The sequence below is a fragment of the Eurytemora carolleeae genome, unplaced genomic scaffold (genome assembly GCF_000591075.1).
Source record: "Eurytemora carolleeae unplaced genomic scaffold, Eaff_2.0 scaffold135, whole genome shotgun sequence".
In the NCBI taxonomy this organism is placed as follows: Eukaryota; Metazoa; Arthropoda; class Copepoda; order Calanoida; family Temoridae; genus Eurytemora; species Eurytemora carolleeae.
The window spans coordinates 391,275-407,696 of NW_019396194.1; the positions used below are offsets into that span (position 1 = coordinate 391,275).

The 16,422-nt window shown below is 33.2% G+C and overlaps 1 protein-coding gene and 1 long non-coding RNA gene across 6 annotated transcripts; both read left to right on the plus strand.

Moving 5' to 3' along the window:
* The first annotated feature begins 1,281 nt into the window (after nucleotides 1-1,281).
* LOC111697806 (tubulin alpha-1 chain) lies at nucleotides 1,282-8,477 on the plus strand. Of its 5 annotated transcripts, none has more exons than XM_023467934.1 (12): nucleotides 1,282-1,418; nucleotides 1,625-1,716; nucleotides 2,463-2,707; nucleotides 2,849-2,941; nucleotides 3,426-3,490; nucleotides 5,113-5,217; nucleotides 5,459-5,590; nucleotides 5,752-5,806; nucleotides 6,019-6,096; nucleotides 7,036-7,199; nucleotides 7,710-7,899; nucleotides 8,277-8,477. In XM_023467934.1, exons 1-11 carry the CDS (start codon nucleotides 1,333-1,335, stop codon nucleotides 7,840-7,842), a joined length of 1,248 nt encoding a protein of 415 aa, XP_023323702.1. In that variant the 5' UTR covers nucleotides 1,282-1,332; the 3' UTR covers nucleotides 7,843-7,899; nucleotides 8,277-8,477. The 5 variants fall into 5 exon arrangements, with proteins under 5 accessions (XP_023323702.1, XP_023323705.1, XP_023323704.1 ...); XM_023467937.1 differs by lacking the exon at nucleotides 3,426-3,490 and adding an exon at nucleotides 3,747-3,811; XM_023467936.1 differs by lacking the exon at nucleotides 3,426-3,490 and adding an exon at nucleotides 3,893-3,957.
* A 2,866-nt stretch (nucleotides 8,478-11,343) lies between these two features.
* On the plus strand, nucleotides 11,344-12,032 carry LOC111697826 (uncharacterized). The gene is made up of 2 exons (XR_002764391.1): nucleotides 11,344-11,382; nucleotides 11,731-12,032. It is a non-coding gene; the product is annotated as an uncharacterized LOC111697826 (long non-coding RNA).
* Nucleotides 12,033-16,422: the final 4,390 nt, after the last annotated feature.

Below are 16,422 nucleotides of genomic sequence, written 5' to 3' on the forward strand. Positions count from 1 at the left end.
CCCCCCCCCCCCCTTGCCTTCTCCCTTCCCGTCCTCCATTCCTTTTTTTCCTAGAACTAAGCCTATAAACTCTAAAAGTAAAGTAAAAACTTAAACATAAATTATTAACGAATTACTAAGGATTCGTGACTTACATTTTCTGTTTTAAGGTCATTTTCAACAAGAATAACTATTTATTCAAACTTAATAAATATTAAAAAAAAAAGTTTAAACTAAGTAATGTAAGAGCCATTTTTTAAAAACTTTTTCAAATCTTTAGTTGATAAAAAAAAAACTGAATGCTATTATAGGATATTTACAGTTATCCGAAGGTTCAAGCTCTCATGAAAAAATCTATGAGACTTTTGCCAATTACTTCTTAAAACCCAAAACTAAATCAAATGCTTCACAGTTCTAACATGCACATGTTTAGTGCTAGGAAAAAGTAGATTTGAGTTAGTAGGTAAAATCAAAGACCACTTCAATATCGAATCAGTCTTGTAAAGTAATGCAACTTTTCAGTGTTTTGGGGATTTTCTTTGGAGGGAAATGACTACCACCCCTCTTTCTCTTAAAAAAGAAAAAATCTAAAAGTAAAAATCTTTGTAAAATTTGCCCGAAATTAAAACTTGTGAAATTATTATTAATACTATAGAACCCCTCTTAAGGACAATACTATGTAAGAAATGTAGAAAACACTTGAAGGTGGAGGTTTAATGTAGGAAATGTAGAAAGCACCTGAAGTGGGGGGGGGGTGTTTATTGTAGGAAATGTAGAAAAAACCTTAAGGTGGGGGTTTAATGTATGTTTTTTGAGTAATTAAAGAACAAATTTTTGTTTGCAGTGACAATTTGTCCATCAGTTTTACAAAACATCTTTTTTGATTTTAACTAAGTTTTTAAAATTAATCAATAATAATTACTGCCTGGGTAGGTACTAGGTAGTGTCTGAACCAGAATCTGGAAAAATCCTGAATTAGAAGAAATTATGTTTCCACTTGACCAAGTTTAATTGATTAATTGATTGATTGATTAATTTATTTCCTGTTTAGAGGGAATGTATTTCTATCCACGTTGGACAGGCTGGTTGCCAGAATATTATTTTAAAATATTGTTATTGTTGATATCGTTATGGTTGACATTTCTCTTTTTGTCTGAGCTTTATTAAACATAATTAAAGATTATTGTCATGAAATCATGAAACACCATTTACTGGAGAACAAAATGATGAAATTGTTTTCCCAAAGTGTCAAATTTCATTTTTTATCATGTTTTTCAAAAACGCATACAACAAAATAAAGAAGAAAAAGTTGATGAATTGTGAAATTGTTCAGGAATCCAGCCTGACGGTCAGATGCCCAGTGATAAGACAGCTGGGGCAGGAGATGATAGTTTCAGTACTTTCTTCTCAGAAACTGGAGCCGGCAAACATGTTCCAAGGTCAGTTTTTTTCCTCAGAGTTTTTCCCAACCTCTGGGACAAACTTTCGACTGGGTCGACTTTTGACACTAAAACAAGAGTTTTTCTCGACTTCCAACTTCCAAATTAGTCAGATGTTCTTCACAGGCTACAAAATACATTTTTTTCTTGATGAATACGGACAATCTTCCCCATTTAAAAAAAGGGTTGTATTGTTGAATTTTTAGAGCTGTTTTCGTTGATCTTGAACCAACTGTAGTTGATGAAGTAAGAGTTGGAACTTATCGACAACTTTTCCACCCAGAACAACTTATTACAGGTACAGTACACAGTACACCGTACACAGTACTCAGCACACAGTACACAGTACATAGTGCACAGTACACATGTACATAGTTTACAGTTTACACAGTATTCAGTACATAAATGCTCACAGTTCACAGTTTATAGTTCACAGTACACAGTTAACATTAAACAGATTATGCAGTACATAGTAAACAGTACACACATAGTACACAGCACATAGTACACAGTACACAGCACATAGTACACAGTACACAGCACATAGTACACAGTACACAGCACATAGTACACAGTACACACATAGTGCACAGTAAACATAGTACACAGTACACATAGTACACAGTACACATAGTACACAGTACACACATAGTACACAGTACACACATATTACACAGTACATAGTACACAGTACATAGTACACAGTACATAGTACACAGTAAATGGTAGATAGTACACAGTATTCATAGTACATAGTAAACAGTATACACAGTACATAGGACGCACAGTACACAGTACACACAGTACACCGTACATACAGTACACAGTACATACAGTACACAGTACATACAGTACACAGTACATACAGTGCACAGTACATACAGTACACAGTACATACAGTCCAAAGTAAATAGTACACACAGTACAAAGTACACAGTACATAGATCACATTTAGTACCTTAGTCTAAAGTCTGTAATGTCTATGTTGTTTTAACGATATTTTTCTCAAAAATTACTTTTTGTTTTTATTCCAAATGGTTTCAGGTAAAGAGGACGCAGCCAACAACTACGCCAGGGGTCACTATACTATCGGCAAGGAGATCGTTGACCTGGTCCTGGACCGGATTAGGAAGTTGGCGGATTCCTGTACAGGTCTTCAGGGATTTTTGATCTTCCACTCATTTGGAGGAGGAACTGGGTCCGGATTCACCTCACTACTCATGGAGAGATTGTCTGTTGATTACGGGAAGAAATCTAAACTAGAATTCTCTATCTACCCCGCACCTCAGGTATCCACTATCCAGGGGTCTGAAATATAACTAAATTATACTGAAAACTAAAAATTCCTATTTATAAACTTAGAATTAATCCTGAAAATATCAACAAAAAAGATGGAATCCTACAAAGATGTTGGACTGGTTGATATTTAGGTTGCGACTGCTGTAGTGGAACCCTACAATTCTATCCTGACGACCCACACCACCCTCGAGCACTCCGACTGCGCATTCATGGTCGATAATGAGGCAATCTATGACATCTGCCGTCGAAATCTTGATATTGACAGACCCACGTACACAAACCTTAACAGGTAAACGAACAGACAGATATACAGCCTGACAAACAGGGATGCTAAGTGTACCCGACAATATTTTAGGAGTCCATGAATTCAGACAGTCCTAGGAGAATTGTTTTGAATTGTTTTTACCCTATAAAGGGTCCCTAAGTTTTTGCAAATCGTTGAAAGAAGGTGGAAAAAAATTCCGACATGTTCCTTGTCCTTCAACATAATTTTGAATTGAGATATAACGTAATTTTTCCAATTTTTTTTCCTTGTCTCTGCTGCATAAATGCGCAGGTCACATGACAGTCCCTTTAAGATTAAAGCAATTTTTTAAAGCCTTTTCCTCCCCTTTTTTTTGAGCCTAAGGGGGCGGATACTAGAATCACGGACTTCCTAATGTCCTTGCTAAAAACTAAAAGCCAGATAGCCATGTGATTGCTGGAAAGGCGATCTATGATATGTGCAAAAGAAACTTGGACTTAGATTATCCGACGTACACCAATTTGAACAGGTACATATAGGACATAAACACAGTACATATAGGACATAAACACAGACATATATAGGACATAAACACAGGTACATATAGGACATAAACACAGTACATATAGGACATAAACACAGACATATATAGGAAATAAACACAGGTACATATAGGACATAAAAACAGTACATATAGGAAATAAACACAGGACATTGATACGAACGGTACATACACACGTGTACACTTGATATAAGTCGGCAGATTGGTCATATCCCGACTTTAGGCAATATTTGATATTTGTACAAGAAACTTGGATTTGAACTATCCAACATATGTAAATTTAAACAGGTACTAGACAGACACATCATGTAACTAACATACCGCCGGGACCCATAATACCGCCGGCAGATTTACATGGTTTGGAATTAGGCGATTTACGACATTTGCAGAAGAAACCTCGACTTAGACTATCCGACCTACTCCAACTTGAATAGGTAACAAAACAGACAAACCAGACTACGAACACAAACATATATTACAAACAGAGAATAGCCGGCAGATTGAACATGGCCGGAATTTAGGCGATTTACGATATATGCAAAAGGAACTTGGATTTAGACTACCCAACCTACTCAAACCTGAATAGGTGATTAGATAAGTAGAAGGACAGATGGAGAAACTGATCGACTCATTAATAGACAGAGGATGGTGTCAACTAAACTAAATACTGTACAATAACAATAACAAAAAATATAACAATAACAAAAAATTTACATAACATTTAAATTGATTATTCGTATTTTCAGCAGTTTTTTTAAAGGATAATTTAAAATAAGACTCCTTTACATTTTCAACTTAATAATTTAACCACAGAATTAAAGAGATACCACGAGCATGCAGGAATTCTATTTTATACAATATATAGTGAATTTAACCACAGAATTAAACAGATACCACGAGCATGCAGGAATTCTATTTTATACATAGTGAATTATATTTTTTTATCAGTAAATGCTATTTCAAGAGCTTCTAAAAAAGTCTAATGTGTGTAAAATATTGCAAAATACAATGTTTAACACAACCATTAACCTACTTTTAATTGACTTAAATGTAATGCTCATGCTCTTGACCTGGTCAAATCTATTCTTAAAACTTTCCTTTTTTAGAACCCTTTAAATTTGGAAGACGACATTTATGCAATATTATGTGTATTTGATGTTGTTATTAAGCAAATTTATTTTTACCTGTAGCTTGAATATTTATTTGTAAAATGAAATGGGTCTGGAAAAGTAAAATCACCTAAAATATAGATTTAACTTAATTTCACCAACTAAAAGAATTTTCTCTGCAACTCGTGTTACTTGTCGTAGAATGTAGAATTCAAAAACTTTTCTGAATTTTCATAAAATTTTCTGATTTTTCATAAAAATTTCTGATTTTTCATAAAAATTTCTGATTCTCAGAAATTTTTCTGAATTTTCATTGAATTTTCTGAATTTTCATATAATGTTCTGAATTTTCGTAAATTGTTCTGAATTTTCATAAAATTTTCTGATATTTCATAAAATTTTCTGAATTTTCATAAAATGTTGTGAACTTTCATAAACTTTTCTGAAAATAAATTTTCTATTTGTTTTCTTGTTTAACAGGTTGATCGGTCAGATCGTGTCCAGTATCACCGCATCATTGAGGTTCGACGGAGCTCTTAACGTTGATCTTACCGAGTTCCAGACCAATCTGGTTCCTTACCCCAGGTAGGAGGGATTCATGTTCTTCGGAGGGATTTATGTGCTTCAGAGGGATTTATGTCCTTGGGAGGGATTTATGTGTTTAAGAGGGAAGCATTCAGTCTGGGGGGATTCATGTTCTTAGAAGTAATTTATGTATTTCGGAGGGATGTTCTTTGGAGGTATTTATGTTCTTCAGAGGCGTTTATGTACTTCGGAAGGAATAAAGAAGGAGTAGGATCATTAAATTAAACTTTCTTTTTATCAGGATTCACTTCCCCCTGGTAACCTACGCCCCTGTAATCTCTGCTGAGAAGGCTTATCACGAGCAGTTGAGTGTCGGAGAGATCACCAATGCATGCTTCGAACCTGCAAATCAGATGGTTAAATGCGATCCCAGGTATATAGTAATAAGCAGTGATCAATCCAAACCATCAAATCAAGAAATGTCAATTTTTACAATGTTATTATTTATCATTTCAGTTATTCAAAAAATCATAACTTGAGGCAAACATTCATCAAATAATGTTTATGTAAAAATTTATTAATTATTTTGTGTAGGCACGGAAAGTACATGGCTTGTTGTATGTTGTACAGAGGCGATGTTGTCCCTAAGGTTAGTATAGGTTATTCCCTCCTCATGGTTTATTCCCACCCCCCCCTATACTATATTTGGAGGGAATATACCACCAATAGAGACTTATAAGGAATAATTATTCCCCTATTCTAACCATTACAATCTCAATTAGGCCGAATACCCAAATGAATTTAATAAATCAATTTCTACAACTAATGATTTGTTTGTATTCAAATAATCGCCTATTATAGGATGTGAACAACGCGATTGCTACGATCAAGACCAAGCGATCCATTCAGTTTGTGGATTGGTGTCCCACAGGGTTCAAGGTAAGGCACCATACTTATTTGCAGTGTAACTCGGAATAGGTCACTCGGAACCCATGAAAAGTTAATAATTTGGGTCTGAGTCAATCCCCCCCCACACACCTTCCATTACCTCGATCCCCCCTACCCCTGACCTCTATTGCTCTAGTTTGGGAGTTGTTTTTTCGTGATAAACCTAATTCCGTCATGCAACAGTCCTTCATATTTGTTTTAATAATATTTTTACAAGAATTTATTTATTCATTCAAAATCTATCCAAAAAGCATTGGTGAGTTGATTTGAAGTAACCTTATCATTAAAGCGTAATGTCCAAAGTTGCCCTGTACTCCCTATACTTCATCTGAAAACCTTATCATATCAGCGTAATATTCAATGTCCAAAGTTGCCCTGTACTCCCTGTACTCCATCTGAAAAGCGTGAAAATAAAATTTGTAAGACGACTGTAAAGATTGAACAAAATATTGAGGGGTTCCTGCGAATATATTTGTATGCTTATCGTTTAAAATTAATTTTACCAACATCTTATCTACATGAAGATTGATTCGATGATTTGACTCTCAGGACATTTATCTCACTAGAAGGGTATGATTTATCTTGTAGTCTGTACATACTTTACAAAATGCTCTTTGTCTCACAAAAGTCGGCCTTGAGTACAGTATGCATATTGAGTAAAAACGGCAAAACGTTACAATACTTGAGTACAGTATGCATATTGAGTAAAAACGGCAAAACGTTACAATACTTGAGTACAGTATGCATATTGAGTAAAAACGGCAAAACGTTACAATACTTGAGTACAGTATGCATATTGAGTAAAAACGGCAAAACGTTACAATACTCTAAAGTAATTTTGAGTACAGTATGCATATTGAGTAAAAACGGCAAAAAGTTACAATACTCTAAAGTAATTTTGAGGATTTTAACAATATTTTCCCTGCCTAGGTTGGAATCAACTATCAGCCCCCAACAGCTGTCCCCGGGGGTGACCTCGCTAAGGTCCCGAGGGCGGTGTGCATGCTATCAAACACCACCGCCATCGCTGAGGCCTGGGCTCGTCTAGATCATAAGTTTGATCTTATGTACGCGAAGAGGGCCTTCGTTCACTGGTAATTATGTAATTATTTTTATAAAATTTAGAATTCATGGTATTTTAGTTCTTTCATTGAAATTTTATTTTTTTTGTCCTTAAAGTCTAAAAATTGTGTTTTAACCAATTAAAAAAAAAATTCTGATAAATTTGAAATTTCCCTTTGAGACGTCGTAAAATGCAGTGCCCCACTCAAGAATGATCTCATATCATTTAAAAAGATTTTTCTTTTTTGGGGGGCTCGGTTAAAAACCCTGAAATTTTGTTCAAACCTTACAAACACAATATGTTAATGTTTCTACAGTGACGAAAACTCTGAAATAGGAAGACGACTTTTCGAATCAAGTTATAACTGTAAAAAGTCGACGATGAGCATGAGACACACCAATTGTGCAGTGTAATCAAACCCATTTAACTCAATTAGTGATTCAATAAGCAAAACTATATGTCGTCTTCTTATTCCATTGTGTTATGGTTATCACTGTACTAACAGAGTAAAATATTCCAAAACAATTATTTATCTATGAAGGTATGTTGGAGAGGGTATGGAGGAGGGTGAGTTTAGCGAGGCCAGGGAGGATTTGGCGGCCCTGGAGAAGGATTATGAGGAGGTTGGTATGGACAGCCTCGAAGGCGAGGGTGAAGGAGGAGAAGAGTATTAGAGAATAGTCCACTGGAGACTATCCACAACAAGCACCGTGGTCTTCAAAACAGGAAACATTTAAAGTCAAATTCAACAGAAAACTCTTAATTTTTATAATCGACCCCCCCCCCCTTCCAACCGGGGAAATTTCCAACATTTTCTGATCCTTCTCACACCCTAAAAATCGGTTAATTTCCCAACTTGAACACAACAATTGTGCAGTGTACACAAACCCATTTCACATAATGATTGGATCTTCAAGTAAATGTTAATACTATTTGTTTATCATGCATCAAAAAACATGAGAAAAATTTATCGTTATAAGCTAATATTCATAGCGAATAGAATATCACATTCTATAAGGGGGAAAATGAAGCCTTAAACCAAAATTTAAAAACCAAAAACCAAAATATTTCCCTAAAATATGTTGACTCTAAAATGTGTGCAGGAAACAAGACCCATGGTGTGGAGTGGTTTTATCAGTTTATTTTCTTAAAACTATTTATTAATGATTTGTCATCTTATAGTTTTTGTGTTGAAAAATAAGTTGTTAGTTCTCCTTAAGTCCTTTATGAAGTCCTGGACTAAACAGGACACTTTAAACATTCTTTTCATTTTGTTTAATGTTTAATAAAATTTCTCCATTATCATGAATATATTATTTAAGAGACCTAAATAGAGAACTTGTAAACCTAAATGTTTAAGGGACTGTAAGCGTAATTTTAAGGATTCACAGCGTAACCTTTGAAACCTTGGACTGATCCAGGATGACGGGTTTGTGAATTCCATAGAATAATCTAGATTTTCTAGGAATACATGTGATGTCATCCGCGTTGATCTCAAACAGCACGCTAACCAACGCTCCAACGTTTTTTTACAATACTTTTAAGAGATAAACGCACCGAGTTCTCTGTCCTCGATGATAATGGTCAAGGGGTTAAAGGGAGCCATTGTGAATAAACCTATTTATACTTTTTATTTATGGTTTGTTATTAACCTTTTTAAAATAACCCTTGCATCAAGACAAGTTTACAAAAAAGCATTTTAAAAAAATACCTTTAACCTAAAGCTTAAGACAAAATAAAATCTAAAAAGGCTTACCCTTCTTCATAAAGAGAACATTTCTGATCAGAAGTTTTGTAGCTACGAATCAAAATAATACCGAAAGGAAAGACTGTTGGTTTGTGTGAAACCGGTGACGTAAACGGCTGAACCGATCGGGCCCATGGGCATCACATGACCCCATGGGAAGGTTTATGGAACATCAAAATTGTAGAAAAAAATTCCTAGAAAATAATTCGAATTGTTTTTGATACAGGTGATACAGAATGGATTTGAATTTGTTTTAAACTCAATGATTTACACATACAGGGTTAACCAAATATAATGAGACATGACGACCAAAACTCATTAAATATCACCAGATCATGGTTTTTAATACATAAATAACTATGAATAAAAAATGCAAGGAACTTTAATTGTTATAACTTCAAATGTTCAGAACACATTTTAAGATTTAAATCAGTTACAAATTACAAACTTTTCGTAAAAAAAGAAAGAAGACAACAATCAGTCAGTCCACTGATTTCTGGGTACCACTGTTTATATAAACAATGGCAGTCTTGTTTATGGTTTCCTTGTTAATATGGCAAAGGTGTTGATCAGTCTTCTTAGTTTGGTTTTGTCAGGATATTGTTTTATTGTTAATCCACAATTTCATTTCGTCAATTTTTAATGATTAAAAATTGATGATAATTAATTTTCATTATCACTATCATTATTATTATTATTATTTTCAGTATTTTTCAAACACAAACAAGCAACTCGAAGTAATTTGTTTTTCAAAAATTATTTTGATACGTTCTTAAATGTCGTCTTCCACCTTTGAAAGATTGAAGACAAATTTCCAACTTTTTTATTTTAACATTTACCTACTATTCATACTATGCGAATGGCATAACCTCTACTTTGACTTGGAACTGGTTTTATTTGTTGACTTTATTGTCTCTAAACGTCAAAAAGCTTAGCTTTAAAGGGAGTGTTCGCGAAAAATGAAAGGGGGTATTTTTAATGCGTAATGCGATAAAAAGCGCTTTTGATCGCTACTAATCTTACTTCTATCTGTTGCGTCTATAAGGAAAAAATTGTTAAAAACTACTCACACCGAAGAACGCAGCGTCCATACAAATTCGGAAAGATGCAACATTCAACTCGGATCGTAAACAAATCAATTTAATTCCAAACAAATCATTCAGATATTCCAAACAATAGTCATCGGTTATTTTTCGATGCATTTGTATATAGTTAATATTTCATAATCTATTTGATTTTGGTTTTTTTTAAATAATTTTCGCCGGCGCTGGATTTTCGAACATTCCTGGAAAATATGAAAATATGTCGTCTGCATTATCAAAAATCCTCGAAACACGAATAAATGTTTTCAAAAGTAACTCTCAGATCAAGACAAATATAAAATATTATGAAATATCAACTATTTACAAATGCGTCGAAAAATAACCGATGTAATATCTGAACGATTTGTTTGGAATTAAATTGATTTGTTTACGATCCGAGTTGAATTTTGCATCTTTCTGAATTATTAGTAGCGATCAAAAGCGCTTTTTTATCGCGTTAAGCCTATACCCTCTTTCATTTTTCGCGAACACTCCCTTTAAAAAAGTAAAAAATTAGCAAAGTTTATAATGCGGAACACCCTCCTCAAATTCTAATTTCTAACCTTAACATCTATATTGTTGATTTCTTTTCTCCATTTTAAGGAACCTTAAAATGAAAATGAAGTCTCTTTGTTAAAAATAAAAAAAAAATATATACTGGAACCTGATGTCAAAACTGACGTGTTAAGAAGCCTATAGCATTTCCATGAATTTTGATATTATATGAATATTAATGTTTTACAGCTTCATATTAAAAATATAAGGATTAGAAAGTATAAGTTTGTGGCGAATTTTTGGCTCCTTTTATTGTTATTGTATTGTTTTTGTATTGTATTAGTTTTACTAGAATTATTATTATTATTTTCAATATTACCATGAAAAATCATAATTTTTTCTATTTCTCAAAATCTGATGAATTCTATGTACAGGAATCGTTGTTGACAAGCTGCCCCTTAAATATCATTGTGAACCATACCCCTAAAATTACCCTGTTGTAAGGTCGTCTCTGACAAACTGTACCTCCGTTAGACCCTCCGTCCACTTACCAAACCAAACATTTCCAAGGCTTTCGCGTAGATATAAACAAAAACCTCATGGAGCAAAGTGCATTAAAAGAACCAATTTAAACATAATTTTCAGTGAATCATTTACAAATAAACAGTAAAATTAGTCCAGGCGCGCAACTAGGAAGGGGCCAGGCCCCCCCCTAGCCTGATTAAGGGGGGGGGGCAATTAAAAGAACCAATTTAAACATAATTTTCAGTGAATCATTTACAAATAAACAGTGAAATTACTTTAACCAGATAAATATTTATTTCAGAAGAATTAAATTGCTTTAGACTTCAGTTCAAACAACTTTTCGCCGTGCCACAGTTTTCTAGATTGTAAGTTCCGTATACTTGATTCACAACAGTATCTTAAACCTTTTATCTGCCAATTCACAACAGTACCTTTTGAACCTTTATTTATCGATTCACAACAGCAATAAAATATGATCCACTAAACCTGCAAAACCTGGAGTTTCCAAATCCTGCAAAACCTGCTAAACCTACAAAAGCTAGAGTTCCAATACCTTTTAAGCCTTTGTTCAATTCTCGATGGTACATGTTTCTAAACCAATGGTTCGATTCACAACAATACTCATTTATTGATAAAACCCTCAACTGTTTAATTTCTTTATTAACAATTACTATTTATATGCATGTACGCCAATAACAATTTGTATTTTGTAGGAAACCTCGTTACTGAAATATATACATTTTCAAGAAGTTGTTCTCATCTGTGTAAGGCCGGTAGAAAAGAGTGTTTCCCTAGCCAATTCACCTTATTTCCCTCTTTCGAGTATTATTCCTTCTGTTCGGCTCACAATCATTTAGGAATTGGTGATGACCAGCTTGCTAGTTCGGGGAGAAGATTTTGAATGCACGGTATCCCACAGTAGATAAGACTTCAAAGACTTATTTCTTAACAATTGTCAAATCATTAAATATCATTTAAAACTATTAATAATGCTAAAAATAAATTTTGTCTTCAGGTTTCAGGTCGTCATGAAAATGTCATCCTTTGTGGAAGCCCCTGTTTCTTCAAGAATCCTACCTAGAACCTGAAAAAAGCTGAATAAAAGAAAAGTCGTCCTTGTTATGTGTATTACTACAGGTTATGATTGATATTGTTTTTTCTAGCAGTTTTGTTAACGGTTAGTTCGAACTGTTAAACAAAATAATCAGGTAGGTATGATTTTTTGAGGTTTTTTTTATTAACTGTATTTTCCGTTTTTTTTTTGTAAAGTTACCGTTAGTTAACGATCTCAATTTTATTAATAAAAACGGCGTAATGGAAAATATTCCGACGTTAACGGTTGTTTTTTCCCATTTATCGGGATTGCTGTTCAGTTATGTTCGTTAACGGTTTGTCGAATCGTTAACGGTGCAAGCCATAACAATTGTTTGTAGCATTAAGGCGTTAACGCCAAAACTCTAAAATTTCTATCAACAATCGTTTAAGGTTATAAACTTGGATTAAAGGCACACGAGTCACCCAATTGCAAAAAAGAACTTTAAAAGTTTCATCATATAAAAAGACATTAAAAAAACTTTTAAACACATTAAACAAATTTTGTTGTTGCAATTTGCATGAAATTTTAGCAGAAAAAAAGAACGAAAAGTACATTTTTTCAAAAAACCCATCCGTTTCGTTTTCGCTTTCAAACTTTAATTTTTTATTCATAAACGACGTAGTTAACGATCTCAGTTTCATTGATGGAAATTTTTCAACAATCGTTAATGGCTCCAATCGTTTACGGTCTATTACATTATTAACGGGGCGAAAAGCCCAAATCGTTAACTGTTGAAAAATCATTAACGGCGCATTATTGAGAAGTACAACAAATGTTTTGATTTTCTAGCATCAAATTCTTTTTCTCATACGTGTGCGTAAAATCAAAACTAAAGGACTGCAAAGTCTCAAAGTCGTACCAGTGATGGCGAATAAATTTTCCCCTCTCCTTCTGTTTAGTTTGTATTGGGTGTTCTACGAAATAGGACAGATTTGACTGATTTATTGCTTAGAGAAAATATCATTTGTGTTTACATGCATAGATATTTTGTAAACGTTACAAGATCTAGAGATTTGTATCAAATCAAGCAACAATTTATCTCTATTCAAAATCCAATAAAATAGGTTTAAGATCCCCCGGCTCTGACAAAGTAAAGATTAAATGGACCTATCAATAACCATTTTCAAGGCAAAATATTTTATCTTAAAATTATTATATTAGAAGAGAACTTTTCTTCACTCTAAAATCTCATTCTCTGATGGGGTAACATCTAGTTTGAAAACCAACCAAAACCTTCTAATTTTAGGTTGAAATAAAGGAAGGATGGGGATAAATAAAACCGATAATGTTATTATTTTGCTAGAAATCTTAATTTACCTATTTTGTTTTTATTACGACGAGGATCAACATCTAAAAAAGGAAAAACAAACCATTTTCAAAGAATTAAGCTCCAAAGACATTTTAAATCGACAGAATTTCCCCAATTTTCTTGCTTATTCTGAATTCAGTTTTCTCGATTGCAATATTATTTTCACTTTCATCTCGTAGCTTTCACTTTCTTTCTTTAACCTTTTCATTTCAGATAATGTAGCATAAAGATATACTGCTTGCTTCGGAGTTATGAAACTACAATGCATGAAAATAAGGCATGCACTGGCTGAGTTTTTACTCCTGGGGGGGGGGGCAGAATTGGTAGGTGTAGGGAGAGGGGGGGAGATAGATAGATAGATAGATAGATAGATAGATAGATGGAAAAATAAATAAAAGATAAGGAGAGAAAACGAGATAGATATGTAAATTGATGAATACAAAGATATTAATAGATATATAGATAAATAGGAAAATAAATAGATATATAGAAAGTTAGACATAACAAAAATTTCTTACTCTTATCAATAACCTGATACACCCCCAACTAACCAGAGTGAGAAGCATTCGGTTTTCTTTTATATGAAATCATACGTATTTTGGTCTATATTTCAACAATCTTTAAACTTACAGGTTTGTTTATTTTATACTTTTTCATTCAAAATGTAAATGTCAACAAAAAGTATTTAAGAAAAAAGGCTATAAAATTATGTATGAGGGGTCAAATTGTGATCGAAAGTCACAGCTTTCTGGAATATTGACAGAACTGTTAAATCCACGTGGATATTGTATTTATGTTTCTATTTTTAAAAATATCTTTATAATATTTTAGAAAACACATGTTATCCGGGAACCCATTTTAATATTTTTTTTTCAGTCAGGGTTAATCTACTGAGGATTCTAGCAAGGCATGAAACATCATGTATCTAGTAAAATCCTGAAATATATTAAAATATTTTAATTTGAAGCTGAATCTTAGTTAGATAGATAGATAGATAGATATATAGATAGATAGCTATTATATATAACTTGTATAAGAGACCAGTAATGCACGATAACAAGGGTGAAATCTAACCCAGCAGAAGACACCCAGTGTTTTCACGATCCTTACAGTAATAGTCATCAAGGATATATAGATAGATAGATAGCTAGATATATTGATATATAGTTAGACATGTATATAAATATATTTATATCACGGGAAGCCGTAGTACATTTGAATTTCCGAGCCGGGTCAACCTTTCCGGTCCCAGTTTTTACTATACCTAGCTCTATGGACAGGACTAGCCGGTGCATCAAGGTTGACGCGGTCAGACTTTGTGCTTTATATAGGTTTAATTTACTTTTACTAAAGGGGCAGATTTGCGTGATATAGATAGATAAATAGATACAGAGTGAGTCAAAAAAAAGTGTGATTTGCGGCGCCTGGTGCAAAATTGTTAATCGCAGAAAATTAGCAAAATTCTAATAAGAAAATTCGCAATTTTCAGTTCTGGTCTAATCTTTACGGAAAAATTGTTTTTCATTGGTTCTCAGGTTTCAACTCAACAGCGTATATTTAATGCTTAAGAATATACTAAGAAGAAAAGAACTAGAGAATTTAAATAACTTTTCCTTAAAAATTAGACCAGAACTAAAAATTCCGAATTTTCCTATTTCAATTTTGCGAATTTTCTGTGATTCTGTGATTCAATCTTTTTAAAATTTTAGATTTCTATAGAAATAACTTTTATAAGTGGAATTTTTTTTAAATATGCAAGTCTCGGCAAACCCTATCCCAACATAAAATATGTTAGTTTCAGCAAGTTACCAGAACTGTAAAATCAAGCATTTGCCGCCAAGAAGGTGAAACGTCCGGCTATCGAATTTTTGTTCCTTTGAGCTGTTACACATGTACGATTTATATCGGTACCCTTTGGCCCGTTACTGTTTAAAGATTATTTAATCGTTTTCCTGTCTTAAAAATATATATATAAATCATCTTTAATCTCTTTATAATATAATATATAATTATTCTGCTTTAACAAAGGTTTGAAGGGTCACGTAAAAGTAACTCGTCCTTTATACAGACACCACAGAAATTACGTCTCTTTTAGGAGACTTATACGCGACATGGCGAAACATCGTAATTAAGAAGAACAGGAAGTAAACCAATATTTTGTATAATGCGGAAAAAAACCATCACGTTTTCTTACAATAATAGAACGTGAAGATGAATAGGTACAATTAGAAGTACTGGTTAATTATTCTTGGTTCCTGTCATATTCATAAATTAGTGTACTTACAACGAGGTTATAGTCAAAGAGAATAGAATATATATTAGAGTGGAATTTACTAGAAAATAGTGTAAAACGACCATTTTGTTGTACTGTTTCCATACTGCAGGTGTACTTCACATATTTGCGCTATATAACCTTTTGGGCCCTGGAACATCATTTTATAGAAAATATCAAATTAATATTAAAAGAAAAAAAAATTATGAAATAGGCTGGTTTTGTAATCGACCAATGATCATTTCACATAGACTCTTTGCCTTTCACTTTACAAACGATGATTTTCCGTTATAACTCGAAATCAAATGATGTTTTTATGCACCTAATTCATTTTATAAAGTTTATTTTAAAAATTCGAAATTGAAATGGATAGTCTAGGGAACATACTGTATTAATGCACTCTACTGAATATAATTTGTGAACATTTACAAGATTTGTACACTTTGAACTCCCTTTCAGGCTGGAAGGGACTGAAAAAATTCATACCGAGGGATTGTTTAAATTCCACTCTAATATGTATTCTATTCTCTATGGTTATAGTATATAGAGTAATGATGTACGCTAATCCTTTACTTATTGTACAGGCCATGTAATTCACTTCCTCCAAAGGTCAATTTGTATATTACAGCACTCGGGGTTGATTTCTGAAAATATTTAAATGGAGAATTTGTTTTAATATTTAATAATTTTGTCGGACACAAAAACTAACCCGACAATTGTGACGTAAG

Bases quoted from the DNA above. Each gene is read 5' to 3' on its own strand.
- LOC111697806 (XM_023467932.1), top strand. From the start codon at position 1,333: ATGCCCAGTGATAAGACAGCTGGGGCAGGAGATGATAGTTTCAGTACT. The intron at 5,218-5,458 runs GTAGGAGGGATT...TCTTTTTATCAG, and splicing joins AATCTGGTTCCTTACCCCAG to GATTCACTTCCCCCTGGTAA. The intron at 6,097-7,035 runs GTAAGGCACCAT...TTCCCTGCCTAG, and splicing joins GGTGTCCCACAGGGTTCAAG to GTTGGAATCAACTATCAGCC.